The 18,819-nt window shown below is 40.6% G+C and overlaps 1 protein-coding gene across 2 annotated transcripts in view; it reads left to right on the top strand.

Annotated features, from left to right (window-relative positions):
• CR1 (complement C3b/C4b receptor 1 (Knops blood group)) overlaps nt 1-18,819 on the top strand; it is a 214,650-nt gene that overhangs the window by 123,710 nt on the left and 72,121 nt on the right. Inside the window, exons 39-40 of one of the 2 annotated variants that reach the window (XM_073011538.1) lie at nt 1,504-1,586; nt 9,135-10,419. The exons of the other annotated variant lie outside the window; for it this stretch is intronic. Of the exons in view, the coding sequence (XP_072867639.1) occupies nt 1,504-1,585 (82 nt within the window). The 3' untranslated portion in view covers nt 1,586; nt 9,135-10,419. Of the gene's footprint in view, nt 1-1,503; nt 1,587-9,134; nt 10,420-18,819 lie in introns of those variants that run through there. 2 annotated transcript variants of the gene reach the window in all.

Here is an 18,819-nt window from a genome sequence, read left to right as displayed (position 1 = left end):
AGTAGTTGCAACAGAGATCCCAAAAGCCAAAAGGATTTACTATCTGGCCCTTTAGTGGAAGACTTTGCTAACCCCTGAACTATATCATACTATGAGAAATTTCTCACTGGCTAGTTCCCCTTTTAACCTGGGCTTTCCATCCTCTTCCCAGGCCTCTCCCTCTCAGTGGATACGCCCCTCTTTTGTTCAAATCTTTACTGCATTCTCGAGGTATGCAGTAAATACAGGCATTTAGACTCTTGGGCTTCTTGCAAATACAAAGCTCCATTTTTCTTTAACATCCAGAACAATTTATTTGGCTCTGGCTTCCTTTGGCTATGCCCAAGAATCCTAAAATGTCCTACCCATAGTTCGGGGCATTTTCAGGAACAAGATCATCATATGCCCTAGAATACAATTAGGCCAGTCCTGTAGAAAGCAGAAGCAAAAGCACCACAGTCATTACTAAATTTCCTTTCTTTATGTCCCACCTCTTTCTCATATACATGCGCATTAATCTAAACCTGGCATGTTATACCTACACACATCAGAAATCCTAAATTCAACAGAGGACAGTGGAAGGGGCCACAAGAAAAGGAAGGAAAGAGAAAAAGGTATTTTATAGTTAATCAATATAAGTAGAAGCAATTCAAACTTTTCTAAACAAAAAATTACAGATTATGTCCTATTTTCTCCTATAATAGAAATGAATTTGCAATGCCCTGTTTATTATCTGTCTTCCTAGTCGCTTTGCTTCTAGCTTATCTGTCATTACTATTTATGAAAACAAATAAAATATGCAATGCTTTTTTGAAATTCAGGATTGATATTTTACTTTTTGAAGCTTTAATGTCTGTCCTGATTCTTCTCAGATGGGCATTTGTATACACTGGGGGATACATGGTTAATGCTAATGTACCAACGGGATATAAAAATCATAAGATGAAAATGGCATGGTTTCCTAGAGAATATATTTTTCTAATGTTACTCCAATTGTTCAAATAAAAATTGTATTATTTCAACATTAACACAAACACATTTATAAGGGAGCAAAAGACAAATAATGCAGGAAGTTTAAGATAAAATAAGATAGAAAATATTGTGTTTTCAGGGATGCTTTAACCTATATCTCCAAAGTTCTTGGGTGAGGCATTCATTTTCCTTTACTATCAGAGTGCTGTGGGGGAAAAGTCAGGCAGAACTGATTCAGGGCCAGCTGTGTGGCCACCCATTTACAAACAGACAAAATAACAGCAGACTGTGAGAACAACAGCCAAGAGTCCATTTTAAAAATATTCCACAATGATAAATTGTTTGATTTAGCCTCATTCCTGTCAGATTACCTGCCTCAAATACTTTTCCCTTTCTTTCTATCTAAATTCCCTGAACCCAGCTCAGAATTCAGTCAACCAAGATGCTCTCCCAAACAACTCTAGTCCAAAATGGTGTCTCTCTTTGAAACTCACGTTTCCTGACTACACCGTTTAAAAAATAAACTACTTTATTTTGTTTTTCGGTTCCAAGATGGCCGAATAGGAACAGCTCCAGTCTACAGCTCCCAGTGCAAGTGACGCAGAAGACGGGTGATTTCCGCATTTCCAACTGAGGTACCGGGTTCATCTCATGGGGCCTTGTCGGACAGTGGGTGCAGGACAGTGGGTGCAGCCCACCAAGCGTGAGCCGAAGCAGTGCAAGGCATTGCCTCACCCGGGAAGCACAAGGGGTCAGGGAATCCCCTTTCCTAGCCAAGGGAAGCTGTGACAAATGGCACCCAGAAAATTGGGTCACTCCCACCCGAATACTGTGCTTTTCCAATGGTCTTAGCAAACGGCACACCAGGAGATTACATCCTGGGCCTGGCTCAGGGGGTCCTACGCCCACGGAGTCTTGCTCATTGCTAGAACAGCAGTCTGAGATCGAACTGCAAGGTGGCAGCAAGGCTGGGGGAGGGGCGCCCACCATTGCTAAGGCTTGAGTAGGTAAACAAAGTGCCTGGAAGCTCCAATGGGGTGGAGCCCACTGCAGCTAAAGGAGGCCCGTCTGCCTCTGTAGACTCCACCTCTGGGGACAGGGCATAGCCAAACAAAAGGCAGGAGAAACCTCTGGAGATTTAAATGTCCCCGTCTGACAGCTTTGAAGAGAGTACTGGCTCTCCCAGTATGGAGTTTGAGATCTGAGAACGAACAGACTGCCTCCTCCATTGGGTCCCTGACCCACAAGTAGCCTAACTGGGAGGCACCCCCAAGTAGGGGCAGACTGACACCTCCCACAGGCGGGTACCCCTCTGAGACGAAGCTTCCAGAGGAATGATAGGGCAGCAACATTTGCTGTTCAGCAATATTTGCTGTTCTGCAGCCTCCACTGCTGATACGCAGGCAAACAGGGTCTGGAGTGGACCTCCAGCAAACTCCAACAGACCTGCAGCTGAGGGTTCTGACTGTTAGAAGGAAAACCAACAAACAGAAAGGACATCCACACCAAAACTCCATCTGTACGTCACCATCATCGAAGACCAAAGGTACATAAAACTACAAAGATGGGGAAAAAACAGAGCAGAAAAGCTGAAAATTCTAAAACTCAGAGCACCTCTCCCCCTCCAAAGGAACACAACTCCTCACCAGCAATGGAACAAAGGTGGATGGAGAACGACTTTGAAAAGTTGAGAGAAGAAGGCTTCAGACAATCAAACTTCTCAGAGCTAAAGGAGGAAGTTCGAACCCATCGCAAAGAAACTAAAAACCTTGAAAAAAGATTAGAAAAATGGCTAACTAGAATAACCAGTACAGAGAAGTCCTTAAATGACCTGATGGAGCTGAAAACCATGGCATGAGAACTATGTGACGAATGCACAAGCTTCAGTAGCTGATTTGATCAACTGGAAGAAAGGGTATCAGTGACTGACAATCAAATGAATTAAATGAAGTGAGAAGAGAAGTTTAGAGAAAAAAGAGTAAAAAGAAATGAACAAAGCCTCCAAGAAATATGGGACTATGTGAAAAGAACAAATCTCATCTGATTGGTGTACCTGAAAGTGAGTGGGAGAATGGAACCAAGTTGGAAAACATGCTGCAGGATATTACCCAGGAGAACTTCCGCAACCTAGCAAGGCAGGCCAACATTGAAATTCAGGAAATACAGAGAATGCCACAAAGATACTCCGCTAGAAGAGAAACTCCAAGACACATAATTGTCAGATTCACCAAAGTTGAAATAAAGGAAAAAATGTTAAGGGCAATCAGAGAGAAAGGTCAGGTTACCCACAAAGGGAAGCCCATCAGACTAATAGCAGATCTCTCGGCAGAAACTCTACAAGCCAGAAGAGAGTGAGGGCCAATATTCAACATTCTTAAAGAAAAGAATTTTCAACCCAGAATTTCATATCCAGCCAAACTAAGCTTCATAAGTGAAGGAGAAATAAAATCCTTTACAGACAAGCAAATGCTGAGAGATTTTGTCACCACCAGGCCTGCAGTACAAGAGCTCATGAAGGAAACACTAAACATGGAAAGGAACAACCGGTACCAGGCACTGCAAAACCATGCCAAATTGTAAAGACCTTTGATGCTAGGAAGAAACTGCATCAACTAACGAGCAAAATAACCAGCTGACATCATAATGACAGGATCAAATTCACAGATAACAATATTAACCGTAAATGTAAATGTGCTAAATGCCCCAATTAAAAGACACAGACTGGCAAATTGGATAAAGAGTTAAGACTCATCAGTGTGCTGTATTCAGGAGACCCATCTCATGTGCAGAGACACACATAGGCTCAAAATAAAGGGATAGAGGAAGATCTACCAGGCAAATGGAAAACAAAAAAAGGCAGGGGTTGCAATTCTAGTATCTGATAAAACAGACTTTAAACTATCAAAGATCAAAAGAGACAAAGAAAGCCATTACATAATGGTAAAGGGATCAATTCAACAGGAAGAGCTAACTATCCTAAATATATATGCACCCAATACAGGAGCACCCAGATTAATAAAGCAAGTCCTTTAAGAGACCTACAAAGAGACTTAGACTCCCAAACAATAATAATAATGGGAGACTTTAACACCCCACTGTCAACATTAGACAGATCAACGAGACAGATAGTTAACGAGGATATCCAGGAATTGAACTCAGTTCTGCACCAAGTGGATCTAATAGACTTCTACAGAATTCTCCACCCCAAATCAGCAGACTATACATTCTTCTCAGCACCACATCACACTAATTCCAAAGTTGACCACATAGTTGGAAGTAAAGCACTCCTCAGCAAATGTAAAAGAACAGAAATTATAATAAACTGTCTCTCAGACCGCAGTGCAATCAAACTAGAACTCAGGATTAAGAAACTCACTCAAAACTGCTCAACTACATGGAAACTGAACAACCTGCTCCTGAATGACTACTGGGTACACAACGAAATGAAGGCAGAAATAAAGATATTCTTTGAAACCAATGAGAACAAAGATACAACATGCCAGAATCTCTGGGACACATTTAAAGCAGTGTGTAGAGGGAAATTTATAGCACTAAATGCCCGCAAGAGAAAGCAGGAAAGGTCTAAAATCGACACCGTAATATCACAATTAAAAGAACTACAGAAGCAAGAGCAATCACATTTAAAAGTTAGCAGATGGCAAGAAATAACTAAAATCAGAGAAGAACTGAAGGAGATAAAGACACAAAAACCCTTCAAAAAATCAATGAATCCAGGAGCTGGTTTTTTGAAAAGATCAACAAAATTGATAGACCGTTAGCAAGACTAATAAAGAAGAAAAGAGAGAAGAATCAAATAGATGCAATAAAAAATGATAAAGGGGATATCACCACTGACCCCAATACAAACTACCATCAGAGAATACTATAAACACCTCTACGCAAATAAACTAGAAAATCGAGAATAAATGGATAAATTTCTGGACACATACACCTTCCCAAGACTAAACCAGAAGAAGTTGAATCCCTGAATAGACCAATAATAGGCTCTGAAATTGAGGCAATAATTAATAGCCTACCAACCAAAAAAAGTCCAGGACCAGACGGATTCACAGTCGAATGCTACCAGAGGTACAAGGAGGAGCTGGTACCATTCCTTCTGAAATTGTTCCAATCAATAGAAAAAGAGGGAATACTCTCTAACTCATTTTATGAGGCCAGCATCATGCTGATACCAAAGCCTGGCAGAGACACAACAAGAGAAGAGAATTTTAAACCAATGTCCCTGATGATCATCGATGCAAAAATCCTTAATAAAATACTTGCAAACCAAATGCAGCAGCACATCAAAAAGCTCATCTACCATGATCAAGTGGGCTTCATCCCTGGGATGCAAGGCTGGTTCAACATACACGAATCAATAAACGTAATCCAGCATATAAACAGAACCAAAGATAAAAAACCACATGATTATTTCAATAGATGCAGAAAAGGCCTTTGACAAAATTCAACAGCCCTTCATGCTAAAAACTCTCAATAAATTAGGTGTTGATGGGACGAAACTTAAAATAATAAGAGCTATTTATGACAAAACCACAGCCAATATCATACTGAATGGGCAAAAACTGGAAGCATTCCCTTTGAAAACTGGCACAAGACTGGGATGCCCTCTCTCATCACTTGTATTCAACATAGTGTTGGAAGTTCTGTCCAGGGCAATCAGGCAGAAGAAAGAAACAAAGGGTATTCAATTAGGAAAAGAGGAAGTCAAATTGTCCCTGTTCGCAGATGACATGATTATATATTTAGAAAATCCCATTGTCTCAGCCCAAAATCTCCTTAAGCTGATAAGCAACTTCAGCAGTCTCAGGATACAAAATCAATGTGCAAAAATCACAAGCATTCTTATACACCAATAACAGACAAACAGAGAGCCAAGTCATGAGTGAACTCCCATTCACAATTGCTTCAAAGAGAATAAAATACCTAGAAATTCAACTTACAAGGGATGTGAAGGACCTCTTCAAGGAGAACTACAAACCACTGCTCAACAAAATAAAAGAGGACATAAACAAATGGAAGAAAATTCCATGCTCATGGATAGGAAGAATCAATATCGTGAAAATGACCATACTACCCAAGGTAATTTATAGATTCATTGCCATCCCCATCAAGCTACCAATGACTTTCTTCACAGAACTGGAAAAAACTACTTTAAAGTTCATACGGAAGCAAAAAAGAGCCCGCATTGCCAAGTACATCCTAAGCCAAAAGAACAAAACTGGAGGCATCACACTACCTGACTTCAAACTATATTAAAAGGCTACAGTAACCAAAACAGCATGGTACTGGTACCAAAACAGAGATGTAGACCAGTGGAACAGAAGAGAGCCCTCAGAAATAATACCACACATCTACAACTATCTGATCTTTGACAAACCTGACAAAAACAAGCAATGGGGAAAGGAGTCCCTATTTAATAAATTGTGCTGGGAAAACTGGCTGGCTATATGTAGAAAGCTGAAACTGGATCCCTTTCTTACACCTTATACAAAAATTAATTCAAGATGGATTAAAGACTTAAATGTTAGACCTAAAACCATAAAAACCCTAGAAGAAAACTTAGGCAATACCATTCAGGACATAGGCATGGACAAGAACTTCATGTCTAAAACACCAAAAGCAACGGCAACAAAAGCCAAAATTGACAAATGGGATCTAATTAAACTAAAGAGCTTCTGTACAGCAAAAGAAACTACCATCAGAGTGAACAGGCAACCTACAGAATGGGAGAAAATTTTTGCAATCTACCCATCTGACAAAGGGCTAATATCCAGAACCTACAAAGAACTCAAACAAATTTACAAGAAAAAAACTAACAACCCCATCAAAAAGTGGGCAAAGGATATGAACAGACATTTCTCAAAAGAAGACATTCATACAGCCAACAGACACATGAAAAAACGCTCATCATCACTGGCCATCAGAGAAATGCAAATCAAAACCACAATGAGATACCATCTCACACCAGTTAGAATGGCAATCATTAAAAAGTCAGGAAACAACAGGTGCTGGAGAGGATGTGGAGAAATAGGAACACTTTTACACTGTTGGTGGGATTGTAAACTAGTTCAACCATTATGGAAAACAGTATAGCGATTCCTTAAGGATCTAGAACTAGAAGTTCCAAATGACCCAGCCATCCCATTACTGGGTATATACACAAAGGATTATAAATCATGCTGCTATAAAGACACATGCACATGTATGTTTATTGCGGCAGTATTCACAATAGCAAAGACTTGGACCCAAATGTCCATCAGTGACAGACTGGATTAAGAAAATGTGGCACATATACACCATGGAATACTATGCAGCCATAAAAAAAGATGGGTTTGTTTCCTTTGTAGGGGCATGGATGCAGCTGGAAACCATCATTCTCAGCAAACTATGGCAAGAACAGAAAACCAAACACCGCATGTTCTCACTCATAGGTGGGAACTGAACAATAAGATCACTTGGACTCAGGAAGGGGAACATCACACACTGGGGCCTATCATGGGGAGGGGGGAGGGGGGAGGGATTGCATTGGGAGTTATACCTGATGTAAATGATGAGTTGATGGGTGCTGACGAGTTGATGGGTGCAGCACACCAACATGGCACAAGTATAAATATGTAACAAACCTGCACATTGTGCACATGTACCCTAAAACTTAAAGTATTAAAAAGTAAATAAATAGACTATTTTAACAGTAATATCTCATCATTATTAAAAACAAGAAATAGGAGAAAATATTAAAAATGTAAAAATTACCTGCAATAATCTCTACCTAGTAGTATTCTTAAGCATCTTTGCATATTATTTTACATTTGCATATACACCTTGAGATTATATTGATTGCGCAATATTGAATTCTGCTTTTTTTACAAACTGACAAACATTTCTCCCATCATTATAACAGTACATAACCTATAGTTATTGACATTTCATGTGTTGTCTTTTTGCCTGATAACTCTATTGCATTCATGTACTTGCTTCATCTACTATTCAAACCTTCTTAGCCACTTACAATGTGCCATACAGTGTGCTTATGTGTATTCTTTTCCATGCTAAATTAACTTCTGATGAATAGAGACAATTTTTTAAAGATCTCCCCAATCTCTGAGTATAGATAATCAAAGGAGAAATGTTCAGTAATCAACTGAGCTTGTTAATCAATTGAGAAATGAATTTATGAAAATTTCATTTATCCTCAAGTTTTTGGAAATACTCTTACATCAAAGTACACCTCAAATTGTGTACACTGACTATTGATCACTTTTTGGTAGGTATAAAGTACTTGAAAATTTTGTTTCAACTTTCCCTTTTAAGATTGGAATTTTGACCACAGTGTTCTACAGGAACAAAGTGAATCATCTGTAGCAAAATACGCTAGTCAAGAGGTGAGTTAGAATCTGTGCAAGCGTTAAGACCTTGTGCACCCAGGTTCTGGGGCAGAGTAAAGAGGCAGGCTCCAAAGACATACCTATGTGTTGGGCATGAAAGTGTTTGGAGGAATACAGGTAACAGGTGATACTGGGAAGTCTTGTGAGATGGAAGGAGAACAAAGATGAGGAATCTGGTGGCAGTAATAACTGGGGAGCAGATAAACTGGAGGACCTCATCAGGAGGTCTGTCAGTTGGTGGAAGGACACCATTCGTGGCCTTAAAAAGAGAGGCTCCAGCACAGCTGGGGAAGCATGTGGATACCTTGTACTAAATCCACTACTGCAGCTCATTCTTAACTGTAATTAGAAGAGGAGGACATGCTTTCTGATGCTGACCCCTTCAAGATGACCAGTTCCTATTTCTGCCCCCTGCTACCAACATGGTTTAGAACAACAGACTCAAAAAAATCATTTCTTCTGTTATGGGTGACCTGTACGTTTTATAGAATGGAATGAGGCTCTTTATTTAGTAGCTCAACTCTGAGAACACTTTTTTTTGGACACAAAAAAGGAAAAGGTCGAGTTAATCATTAATCTCTCTCTTATCTACTAATGTCTCCATTTACGCCATACTTTCTGTGTCTACATAGCAGCCATCACAGAGGGCAATAAACACTTCTAATGACCTTGTAATTTATATGGAAATTCTAGCATCACGATTATCAACCTGTAAATTCTAGGTAGTTCAATTGTCGACCATGCTGTGAACTAAATGAAAACATCCTGTTATTTCAGTGTCCTTCCTTGACAAAGTACTATACAGCTGAAGAACATCTCGAGGTACAATTTTGGTTGGAAAGGAGCCAATTGATTTCAACAGAATCAGATCTGAGCTTCATGAAGTCTTTGAAGTGACTTCACAGAGATGCAGACACGTGCACTTGAAGATGCTGCCGCTTCCCCAGTACCTAGCAAAGTTCCTCCCTCTTTGTGTGCATCACTGTGAAACCCCCACCCTTCTGCCTCGTGCTAAACGCAGTGTCTAGTTGGGGGAAAAGACTGCTTTTAGGAGATAGAAAATGGTTTGGATTACTTAAAGGAATAAGGTGTTGCCTGGAATTGCTGGTTTATACGTTGGTCATTTTTCTTTTTTAAAATATTTGTAATATGGAATGGGCTCATTAAGGAGAGCTTGGAAAATGCAGAAAGTTATGAAAAATAAGTCACATATGATTATGCTACCTAGTGATAACCACTCCTAATATTTGATTCATTTTCTGCCTTTCTTCTTTCACATATGTGTTTTTTTACACATGTACTTTTCTCCCCTTAGTTTCCTTTTATTTTATAGAGCAGAACCCTAGTCTTTTAAATAGTTTGGAGTGAAATATATGCTATATCAGTTTTTACTTTCTCTAGGGAGAAAAATTAATTTACTAGAGAGGCATGAAATGATTATGGGAAGGGTGGTTAAGACTACTCAAGAGAAATATTTGGAAAATAAGCTTTGGATATTTTCTAAGCTTTATTTCAAAAGCACTTTTTGCTATGTTCTTTATAAAAAACATAATAAAAATTGAAATGAAAGAATAATTGTTATTATAAAAGTAACTAGCTTAGTTTTGTATGGATTCAGAATATACTAAATTAACTTTTTAAAACATAAATTTTAAAAAATATATCAAAATAATATGTTCTGATATTTTTTAAATAAATGAGCTTGTGCTCTTCAACATGTCCACATCTTTAGAGAATACAAATGTGTTATGTTATTATGGGCTATGCTAACATATGGGCTATGTTATTATGGGCTATGCTAACATCAGAATATTTCTGGATATTTAAGAATACCTTTATATATGACTACTGCTCATTTCTGTGTAATTCTGTTTAACAGTTGCTTTAAAGGTGAATTCTGCCACCTTTACTTTGATAGCAATATAAGGAGTGAGATAGACATGAACCTGAATTTCAATTTAAAATCATGGAAGAGAGGGGAAAAAAACAGCTTAAGAAAAATCAACTGATAAAGGGCAAGAAAAAAAAAATGCAACTTACATCACAAAGGCTAATTGCTTTATTGTTTAGAGAGTACTTAAAAATTCAAAGACCAAACTTCTCTCCACCCCACAAAAATGGGCAAAGGACATACAGCTAGGTCACCAAGAAAGAAGGGCAAGTAGGTGGTGAATATATGTAAATATACTTGACAGGACTTTTGCTTAGTTGGATCTTTAGCAAATCTTTTTTATTTCTTGGGATTTTGAAGAAGTAACTTTTAAAGGAAGACTAGAAACAACGTGATTAGGAATTGGTCTTTTTTGAATTAAAATTTCCCATCACAAGAAAAAAAAAATCCTGTGTTCTCTTTTTTTCCAAAATGGAGTAGGTCAGTGAGCAATGTGATTAATAAATATGCAATACCTGTGACTTTTGTTTTGTTTTGTTTTGGAGACAGGGTCTTGCTTTGTTACCCAGGCTGGAATGCAGTGGTGCTATCTAGGCTTACTGCAACCTCACCTGTAGCTTTTTAATTGCAAGAAAGCCAAAAGATTTTTTTCTGTTACATCAGTTATAATGAGAAATACTGTATATGCTAACTATGAGTAAAATACTATATTGCCTAACTTGTATTATTAAGCAATTCTGCTGACCTGTGAGCTTACATTTTCATCTGAAAAGCAGGGACTGGACACCAGTTGCCCTCTGAAGTTATTCCTAGTCCTAACATTCTTTGTTTTGCTTGCTTTTCTGGCACACTTAAGTGTGTAGTATAAAGTTTATGATGCTTAAATGTAATTTTCTGTCTCTACCATTATAATGAGAAGGGAATAAAATACTTTATTTTGCAAATCTACTTATGGAATATAGTTCTGTACCTGATTGTTTTCACAATCCCTGTGTTGATGTGTAATGCCACAGACATGCTCTTGATGGTAACAGGAAAGAAAATCAGACACAGCTAAACATAAAGGTCAGTTGGCTGTCAGGTGCTTAGCGGGTGTAAATAGAGGGTCATTCATGATGCTACGCTTGCTCCTGAAAAGCATAATGTAAATACAGTATACTAATTTAGGAGGTTCTTTTTTTTTTTTTTTTTCTTTTTTCTTTGAGATGAAGTCTTGCTCTGTCACCAGGCTGGAGTGCAGTGGCACGATCTTGACTCACTGCAACGTCCGCCTCCCGAGTTCAAGCAATTCCCCTGCCTCAGCCTCCTGAGTAGCTGGGACTACAGGTGTGTGCCACCATGTCCAGCTAGTTTTTTGTATTTTAGTAGAGACAGGGTTTCACCATGTTGGCCAGGATGGTCTAGATCTCCCGACCTCGTGATCCGCCCTCCTTGGCCTCCCAAAGTGCTGGGATTACAGGCATGAGCCACTGTGCCCAGCCCTAACATCAAATTTTAAAAGAGTTGACCACAGTTTAATGACATCCGCACACCAGCCACCACCCACACTGCCTTCATAAGCCCCTTAAAGGAGATCCCATAGTTCTAAACCTGGTCCACAAACACACATATCCTCCATTCTCTCCTTTTCTTCTCTTTGGCAGTTTGACAAAATCTTTAGGGGGAGTTGGAGGAAACATTAATCTCCTAAATCCACTTCATTCAAAGCTTTGGCCTCAAGTTCTACCCCTGTTAAGGCCTCAGGAAGTTCATTGTCGACACCCTCCCTTTGAACTCAGTCACTAAAATGATCTCAAGGCCAAGGGATAGACCACAGCTCCACTTCACAAGTAAGCTTGCAACACCTGATTAAGGAAAGTTTGCTATGTAGACAATTGTAATTCATCCCTTTTACAGACAGATCTCGATTTGTTTTCTAGGGTCTAAAATTATTTAAATCAAAATCTCTCAGAACTTTCTGGACATTTGGTAAATTCATGCTGGAGGAGAACTGGCAAAGACATGTTAAGTGCACTTGACCACAAGAACCATTCATTTCATCCAATATTTACCAGCTATTCATTGTACACCTATTATAGATTTTGGCACTGGAGATATTATAAGAAAACTCTATCCCTGACTTATGGAACTTATCCCCAAAAATAGGAAACAAGGCTCAGAACCATTCAAATAAAGCTTCAGTTAACTCAAATAAAAATTAGTTTCATAAATGTAATGTGAAAGTCTTTGAATATGTTAAGAATGGCTTGATTAACCTCAGGGATAGAAATTTGACTGATTGAAAGAAAGTTTCAATAAAATACCAATCTTTGAGTTTAATCTGACACCTGAAACTAGGATATCAAACACTAGCCACATTTTTTTTCTATTCTTTATAATAATTTTTCTCATGAGAAAAAGGCATCTTTCTTCCAAGCCTGAAAATAAATGGAGAATTTTTAATATCTGTTGCTGTGGAGAACAATAAATAGACTACCTGCTTTCACAAATAATTGCTGGCATTGAACCACAGAACATGTCTGTCATATCGCTCCTTCACACCATACATTAACAGGAATAATAATTTCCTCTCATTGAGTTTCCTATTTACTATCCCCTTAATTATACCTCCTTTAATTACTGTCATGGAGTGTCTGAATTTTATAATCCAAGATACTAAGATGTTTATTTGATATACCACCACACTCAATGTATTGTATTCTTCGCCAAAAATTTGAAAATTTTTGGGAAGAGGAAATTCCATGGTTTGGTGAACCCAGAAAGTCTTCAGTACATCTCAGTTATAGAACTGTATTAAATACATTTAAACTCTATAATTCCATAAGACCTATTTTAGGTTTATACACTGAGCATCCAATTTCTCACCATCCTCTCATACAAACCCTGTGTAATACAAGTTCTACTTCCATAATTCCGTGAACAAAACAGCAACTGATACATAGGTTTGATTTTTTTAACACATTTTCTTTACCTTATTCTAAATGTAACATAGGGTCAACAAAGAAAAAGAAAACTGAAAAGCACAAGGAAAGTGAAATATCTATAATGTTATCAACCATTGTTAATTTTGTTGTGTTCCAAACTATTTTATATATATATAGAGAGAGAGAGAGAAAGCACTTTTGTTTTAATAAAAGGACTGCCAAAAGCCACATGTCAATTTGGACTCTGCTTTTTCCACTTACAATTATATCATAGTTTCTCATATTTGGTATTCTTTTGCAATACTTGCTGCATAGAATTCCATCACGCAAAGGTAACTACCAGAAATTCCTTATTACTTTTGCTAGACACTTAGGGTTTACTTTTTTCCAAAAATTATAAATCTTTGATCACAGCTCTAATGATTTCTCTGGGAACTGATAGCCTAACACAAGTCATGTCCACTTTAAGACTTTTAACATTCTGAAAAGTTATGTTACAAACAGAGTGCTGGTCCCCCTGCAACACGTTCACTCACACTGGCTGACGTTTTAATTCTTTGCCAGTCTGAGGGGAAGAGATGTCAACTCTTTTTGTTTGCTCTTTTAATGCCAGTCATGTTCCCTTTTTTTTCCTTTTACCAGTCATACTAGTTTACTCAGAACCCTGCAAATCAATCCTGCTCACTCTTAATTTTCCAGTATTGTTCCTGAGATTGTTTCACCAGAAAACTTCTCCCCCTTATCCACTTCGCCTAACCATTTCTACCCATCCCAATCCTCCTGCATTCATTGCTTCCAGGAATTTGGCACTTAGGACACCCTTGTCCTTACATTGTTCATGCATGCATATTTCGTCTTCAATAAAACATTTAGTTGCTCAAGGGCAGGGGCCCCATAGAGTCTCAATATGCTAACGGCCTGGTGTTGCTTAATAAATTAGATTCTGAGGGGTCCTCTCCAGGGAGGGAAGCAAAGAGCAAATTACCTTAGCGGCTGGGAGTGCAGAAGCTAACCCTTTGAGATTGTGAAAACAAGACGGCCCCGAGACGATACAGTAGCAGGCATTCAAGCAAGAAAAACTCAAATATTGTTCCCAATAATGCCTGACTAATGCAAAATACCAAGTAAGGGCTAGTAAGTCCTGAGAGGCTGCAGTGCCCCAGGGTAAAACTAACCCTGACGGGCGCTGGCCCACGGTGTCCCCCTGCTAGGGCTCTGGACACGCCCTTTCTCCTCGAAGGCCAACGAGTTGCCCCTGTTCGCCGAGGCCCCGCCCCGCGGCCCGCCGATTGGCCCCAGCTGCCCCGGTGCCAAAATTCAATTCCACCCCAAGCGCCCAGGCCACGCCCACCTGTCAAGCACCCTGGAAACTTTGTGAGTTTGGGGATTGTTGTTTCCAATAACCGGACTCAGAAGGGTCTTCCCTGCTCGACTGGCTCTCAGTTTCTCTGCTCACTTTCGGATAAATTACGGGGTCTCCCGCACCGCGCATGGCGCCTCCCGTCCGCCTCGAGCGTCCTTTTCCTTCCCGGCGCTTTCCTGGGTTGCTTCTGGCGGCCCTGGTGTTGCGGCTATCCTCCTTCTCCGGTAGGACCTGGGGGCGGGTTAGCGCGTCCGCGGCGAGGCTGTAGCTCTGCTCAGTCAGTCGGGCAGGAGGCCGTCGTGCGGGCTTGGGATGGAGAGAGAGGCCAGGGTTCTCCGAGGGGTGCAGTGCTCAGATCCCGGGGATATGTGGCGGCGAATGCGGGAACCACGCAGAGCCCAAGGTGAAGCTTGTTTGGTTGCGTGGTGTGCGCGGCCGGCATTTATGCAGGGTCTGGTTGCATCCCCAAAAAAGGCGTGAATCGTGTTTTCGTGATTGAGCCCAATCAGCAAGGGGAACGCGGACTGGGCGCCCCAGGTGAGGGCTTACTCTGGAGTGCACAGGTGCGTGGGAGTGTTGCTAGGGCCCGTGCTGTGCCCGTGGTGAGAGTTTGCCCTGTGTTCCCTTGGTGCCTTGGTGAGTGGGGTGTTCATTAGGGCTTGGACAGTACCCGCGATAAGGGTTGCAGTGCGTCTGCTGTGCCCCATGTGCTGGACTGGGCTGGGTGAGAGGGGCCTGGCCAGGTGTTGCTGGGAGCGTGCTGTGCGCAAGTGGCCTGTGTGCGGAGTTCACTGTGGACAAGACAGCTAGCTCACTGTTTGCTTTGAATGGAGTGAGCGCGCGGACTCTGGGTCTGGGGAGGACATACTGGGTGAGAGAGCAGGCTCTCAGTGCCTGGTGTTAAGATAGGTGGTAAGGGTGCGCCATGCTTTTTGTGCCTGCTGTGAACAGACTCCGTGTTGCCTGAGATCGTATTGGTCTTGGATTTTAAGTGGCTGCTTTTTTTTTGGGGGGGGGGGGGTCATGAGTCATCTTTCTGTTCCTAACCAATATAGACAGTATCTGATTCCATCACCTAATGGCGTTTTGACATTGTTTTCCTTCTTTTCATTACTTTGAGTCATATTTGAGAGGTGTGAAGCAACCTAAAAAACACTGGTAGCCAAACCTAGTGAGAAATTAATATCCTAACAAAGGAAGGCAAATAATGCTCATCTGTTTTTCCCCCACAGCTCATAAACTAAAGCTTAAGGCCTATCCCACTGTTTTGTATTTCATTGAATGGAATCAATACTTTCAAAAACGCATGCTAGGCCAGGCACAGTGGCTCACACCTGTGATCCCAGCACTTTGGGAGGCCCAGGCTGGGTGATTGCTTAAGCCCAGGAGTTCAAGATCAGCCTGGACAACATGTCAAAACCCCACGTCTACAAAAAATACAAAAGTTAGATGGGCATGGTGGTGTATGCCTATGGTCCCAACCACTCAGGAGGCTGAGGTGGGAGGATCGCTTGAGCCCAGAAGGTGAAGGCTGCAGTGAGCTGTGATCATGCCACTGCACTCCAGCCTGGATGACAGAGTGAGACCCTGTCTAGGAAAAAAAAAAAAAAAAAAAAAAAAAAGTCAAAAATACAGGCTTAAATACATGCTTATTGTGCAAAATGAACAAAATAAGAGGCTGTTTTTAATATTTTGGTATATTTCCTTCTGACTTTATTGCGCTTCATGTGTGTCTATGTCCAAATTATATTTAGGATTCCATTCCATGTACAGTTTGTATGTGCATTTCTTTTCTTAGGAACATTCATTCAACAAATATGGGTCTTGTATGTCTGGTGCTATTACTCTGGTAGGCAATAACAAACCATTCCTATTTTCTTGATCCTTTTTTCACTATTTGTTTACACACACGTACATGCAGGAAGATAAGCAGGGACTTTGTTTTGCTCATTGTTAAGTGCTCAGTGCTTGGAACACAGTAGGCAATCAATAGATATTTGCTAAAATGTATTGGGAGCGGCAGACATTAACCAAAACATAATAGTAACAAATATGTTATGAACCAAGGGAAGTGCTCTGGAGGAAAGCAGTATAATTTTCTGACAGCATTAACAAATGACTGGAGGGAGGGAAGGCTTTTCTTCTCATCAAACAAAACTCTGCCACTTTGGGGCCTCTGTGCTTGCTGTTCCCTCAGCCCTGGAACATTCTCCCCCTGACCTGCTGCGTAAAAGGGCTCTTTCTTCTGCAAACTCAGCTAGAATGTTACCGCTTCAGAGACCTTCTTGGAACCCCCCAACTCAGGCTGAACACATACAACCCGGTTCAAATCCCTCTTGTAATGACCTTTTTAAAGTGATCTTTTCTGTGCTGTGTCTTTCCCCATTAGAATGCAAGAATTTTCTCTGTCTTCTCACATTTGTGGTTCCAAAAGCCCATTTGTTTGCCTCTGTATGAACACTCAGTATCCATATAGACATCTGTTAAATACCAGAAAATTAAATATACTATTTGGCTGGGGATTAGAGCCTAGGAAAAAGCTCCTCCTGCCTCCAAGAGGAAGGTTGTTTAAAGAGCTCTGCTCAGGATGGTCTTTCTGTGGTACCTAAAAAGCTAGGGCAGGGGCAGCTGAGGGCCAGGAAGGATCTGTCTCCCCTGTTTGTGTTGACTCTGCAGGGCTTCCAGTACTTCAGTCTTGCATCTCACCGATCATTAAAACGTTCATTTTGAAGGAGGGTGATGGGATTAGGGAGGAGTGGTGATAAGAAGAAAATGAAAGGACTTTTTTTAAAGAAAAGGTTAATGTTTAGAATAGGCTTAGTACTAGAAGTACACCCTGGGCATCATAAAGAGAGCCAACCTTTACAGAATATCAAAAACAAAGTATTAACCAGGTGTGGTGTTGCACGCCTGTGATCCCAGTTACTTGGGAGGCTGAAGGGGGTGAAGGGGGAGGATCACTGGAGCCCCCATGGTCAAGGCTGCAGTGAGCCCTAATCATACCGCTGCCCTCCAGCTTGGGTGACAGAGTGAGACCCCATCTCAAACACACACACACACACAAAACTAGAAGTTGAAGAACTTAATGAAAGCAATTTGAAATAGAGGAACATAGAATTATAAAATGAATAGGGTGCAACATGGACGATAACAAAACTAAAAATGAAGAGAAGGAGAAACAAGGTTAAGTTTGAGGTTGATAGGGTTAAATCCAGACAGGTATGAAACCTAGAGAAAGTAAAAATGAGAACTCGCGATTCTAGGCAGAGAGAATACATGAATTAAAATAAACGTTCAATTTTTCGAACAATTCAGTCTCACAAGGAGAAGGTTTTGTAAGCAAACAGTGCTGTGCATGGGAAACCTGCTTTCTCAAAGGTAGTTACCAAATGGTTTGAGATAGCAGAAGGAAACATGTATCAAATTTCAGGCAAGTCTCATTCAGTCCTCCAGAAGAGGAGCTGCTTTTTTGGACAAACCCCCCAATCTCCTGTTGTGTGTGGTCTCTTCTGCCTATTTCAGGTGTTTTCCTTATTTCCGATGAAAGAAGCCAAGATCAATAAGTTCTTATTGCTTCTTAATTTCCTTACTCAGCATACTACCTTGCAAAAAAAGCAGTCTGTATCTGGTCACCTGCCAGGATACCAGAAGACTGGGAGATAGGCAGCACAAGAAATGGCCTAATCTTCTTTCTCCACTGTGCTATAGAATGATTATTTTCAATATGAAATTGGTTACAATGTATTCTTCACATTGTTTTGTGTTTGACAGCAGTGGACTTTGAGTACCAATTTTTTTGTGAATAGCTACTATGAGTGACATATTGTGCTGGGTGTTGTGGCCACATGGATGAATGAAGTTGGCCATGTTAACTATTAAACACAAAAGCATGTGATAATTACCTGAGAGATCCATGCAGGGGAGAGTCCAGGGGAAGGTAACTGATCACAACTTCCCAGGGAGAGGCAGAAAATCCTTCCTGGAGGAGATGATGGGTGGATTAAGGAAGATAAGAGTTGAGCAGGAGTTGTAGCTACTGGCCAGGGAGGAAGCGTATTCAGAGCAGAGGGAGCAACGTGCAAGGTGAGCAAAGGCACCAAGATGTAACACTGCTGGACTGCCAAGCTACTCAGTGTGGCAGAGTAGGGCAAAGGAGGCGAGAAAGAAGGGAGAGGATTAAATCACTCTGAAAAGCAACAAGTTTGTCAGGAATAAACAATCACCATCATCAATTCAGACTTTGATATTATTCCCTGTCCTTTTAGGGCAGCTTGAGCCCTTTTG

This window comes from Chlorocebus sabaeus, chromosome 25, assembly GCF_047675955.1.
Source record: "Chlorocebus sabaeus isolate Y175 chromosome 25, mChlSab1.0.hap1, whole genome shotgun sequence".
Taxonomy (NCBI): Eukaryota; Metazoa; Chordata; class Mammalia; order Primates; family Cercopithecidae; genus Chlorocebus; species Chlorocebus sabaeus.
This window is presented reverse-complemented; position numbering and strand designations above follow the sequence as displayed.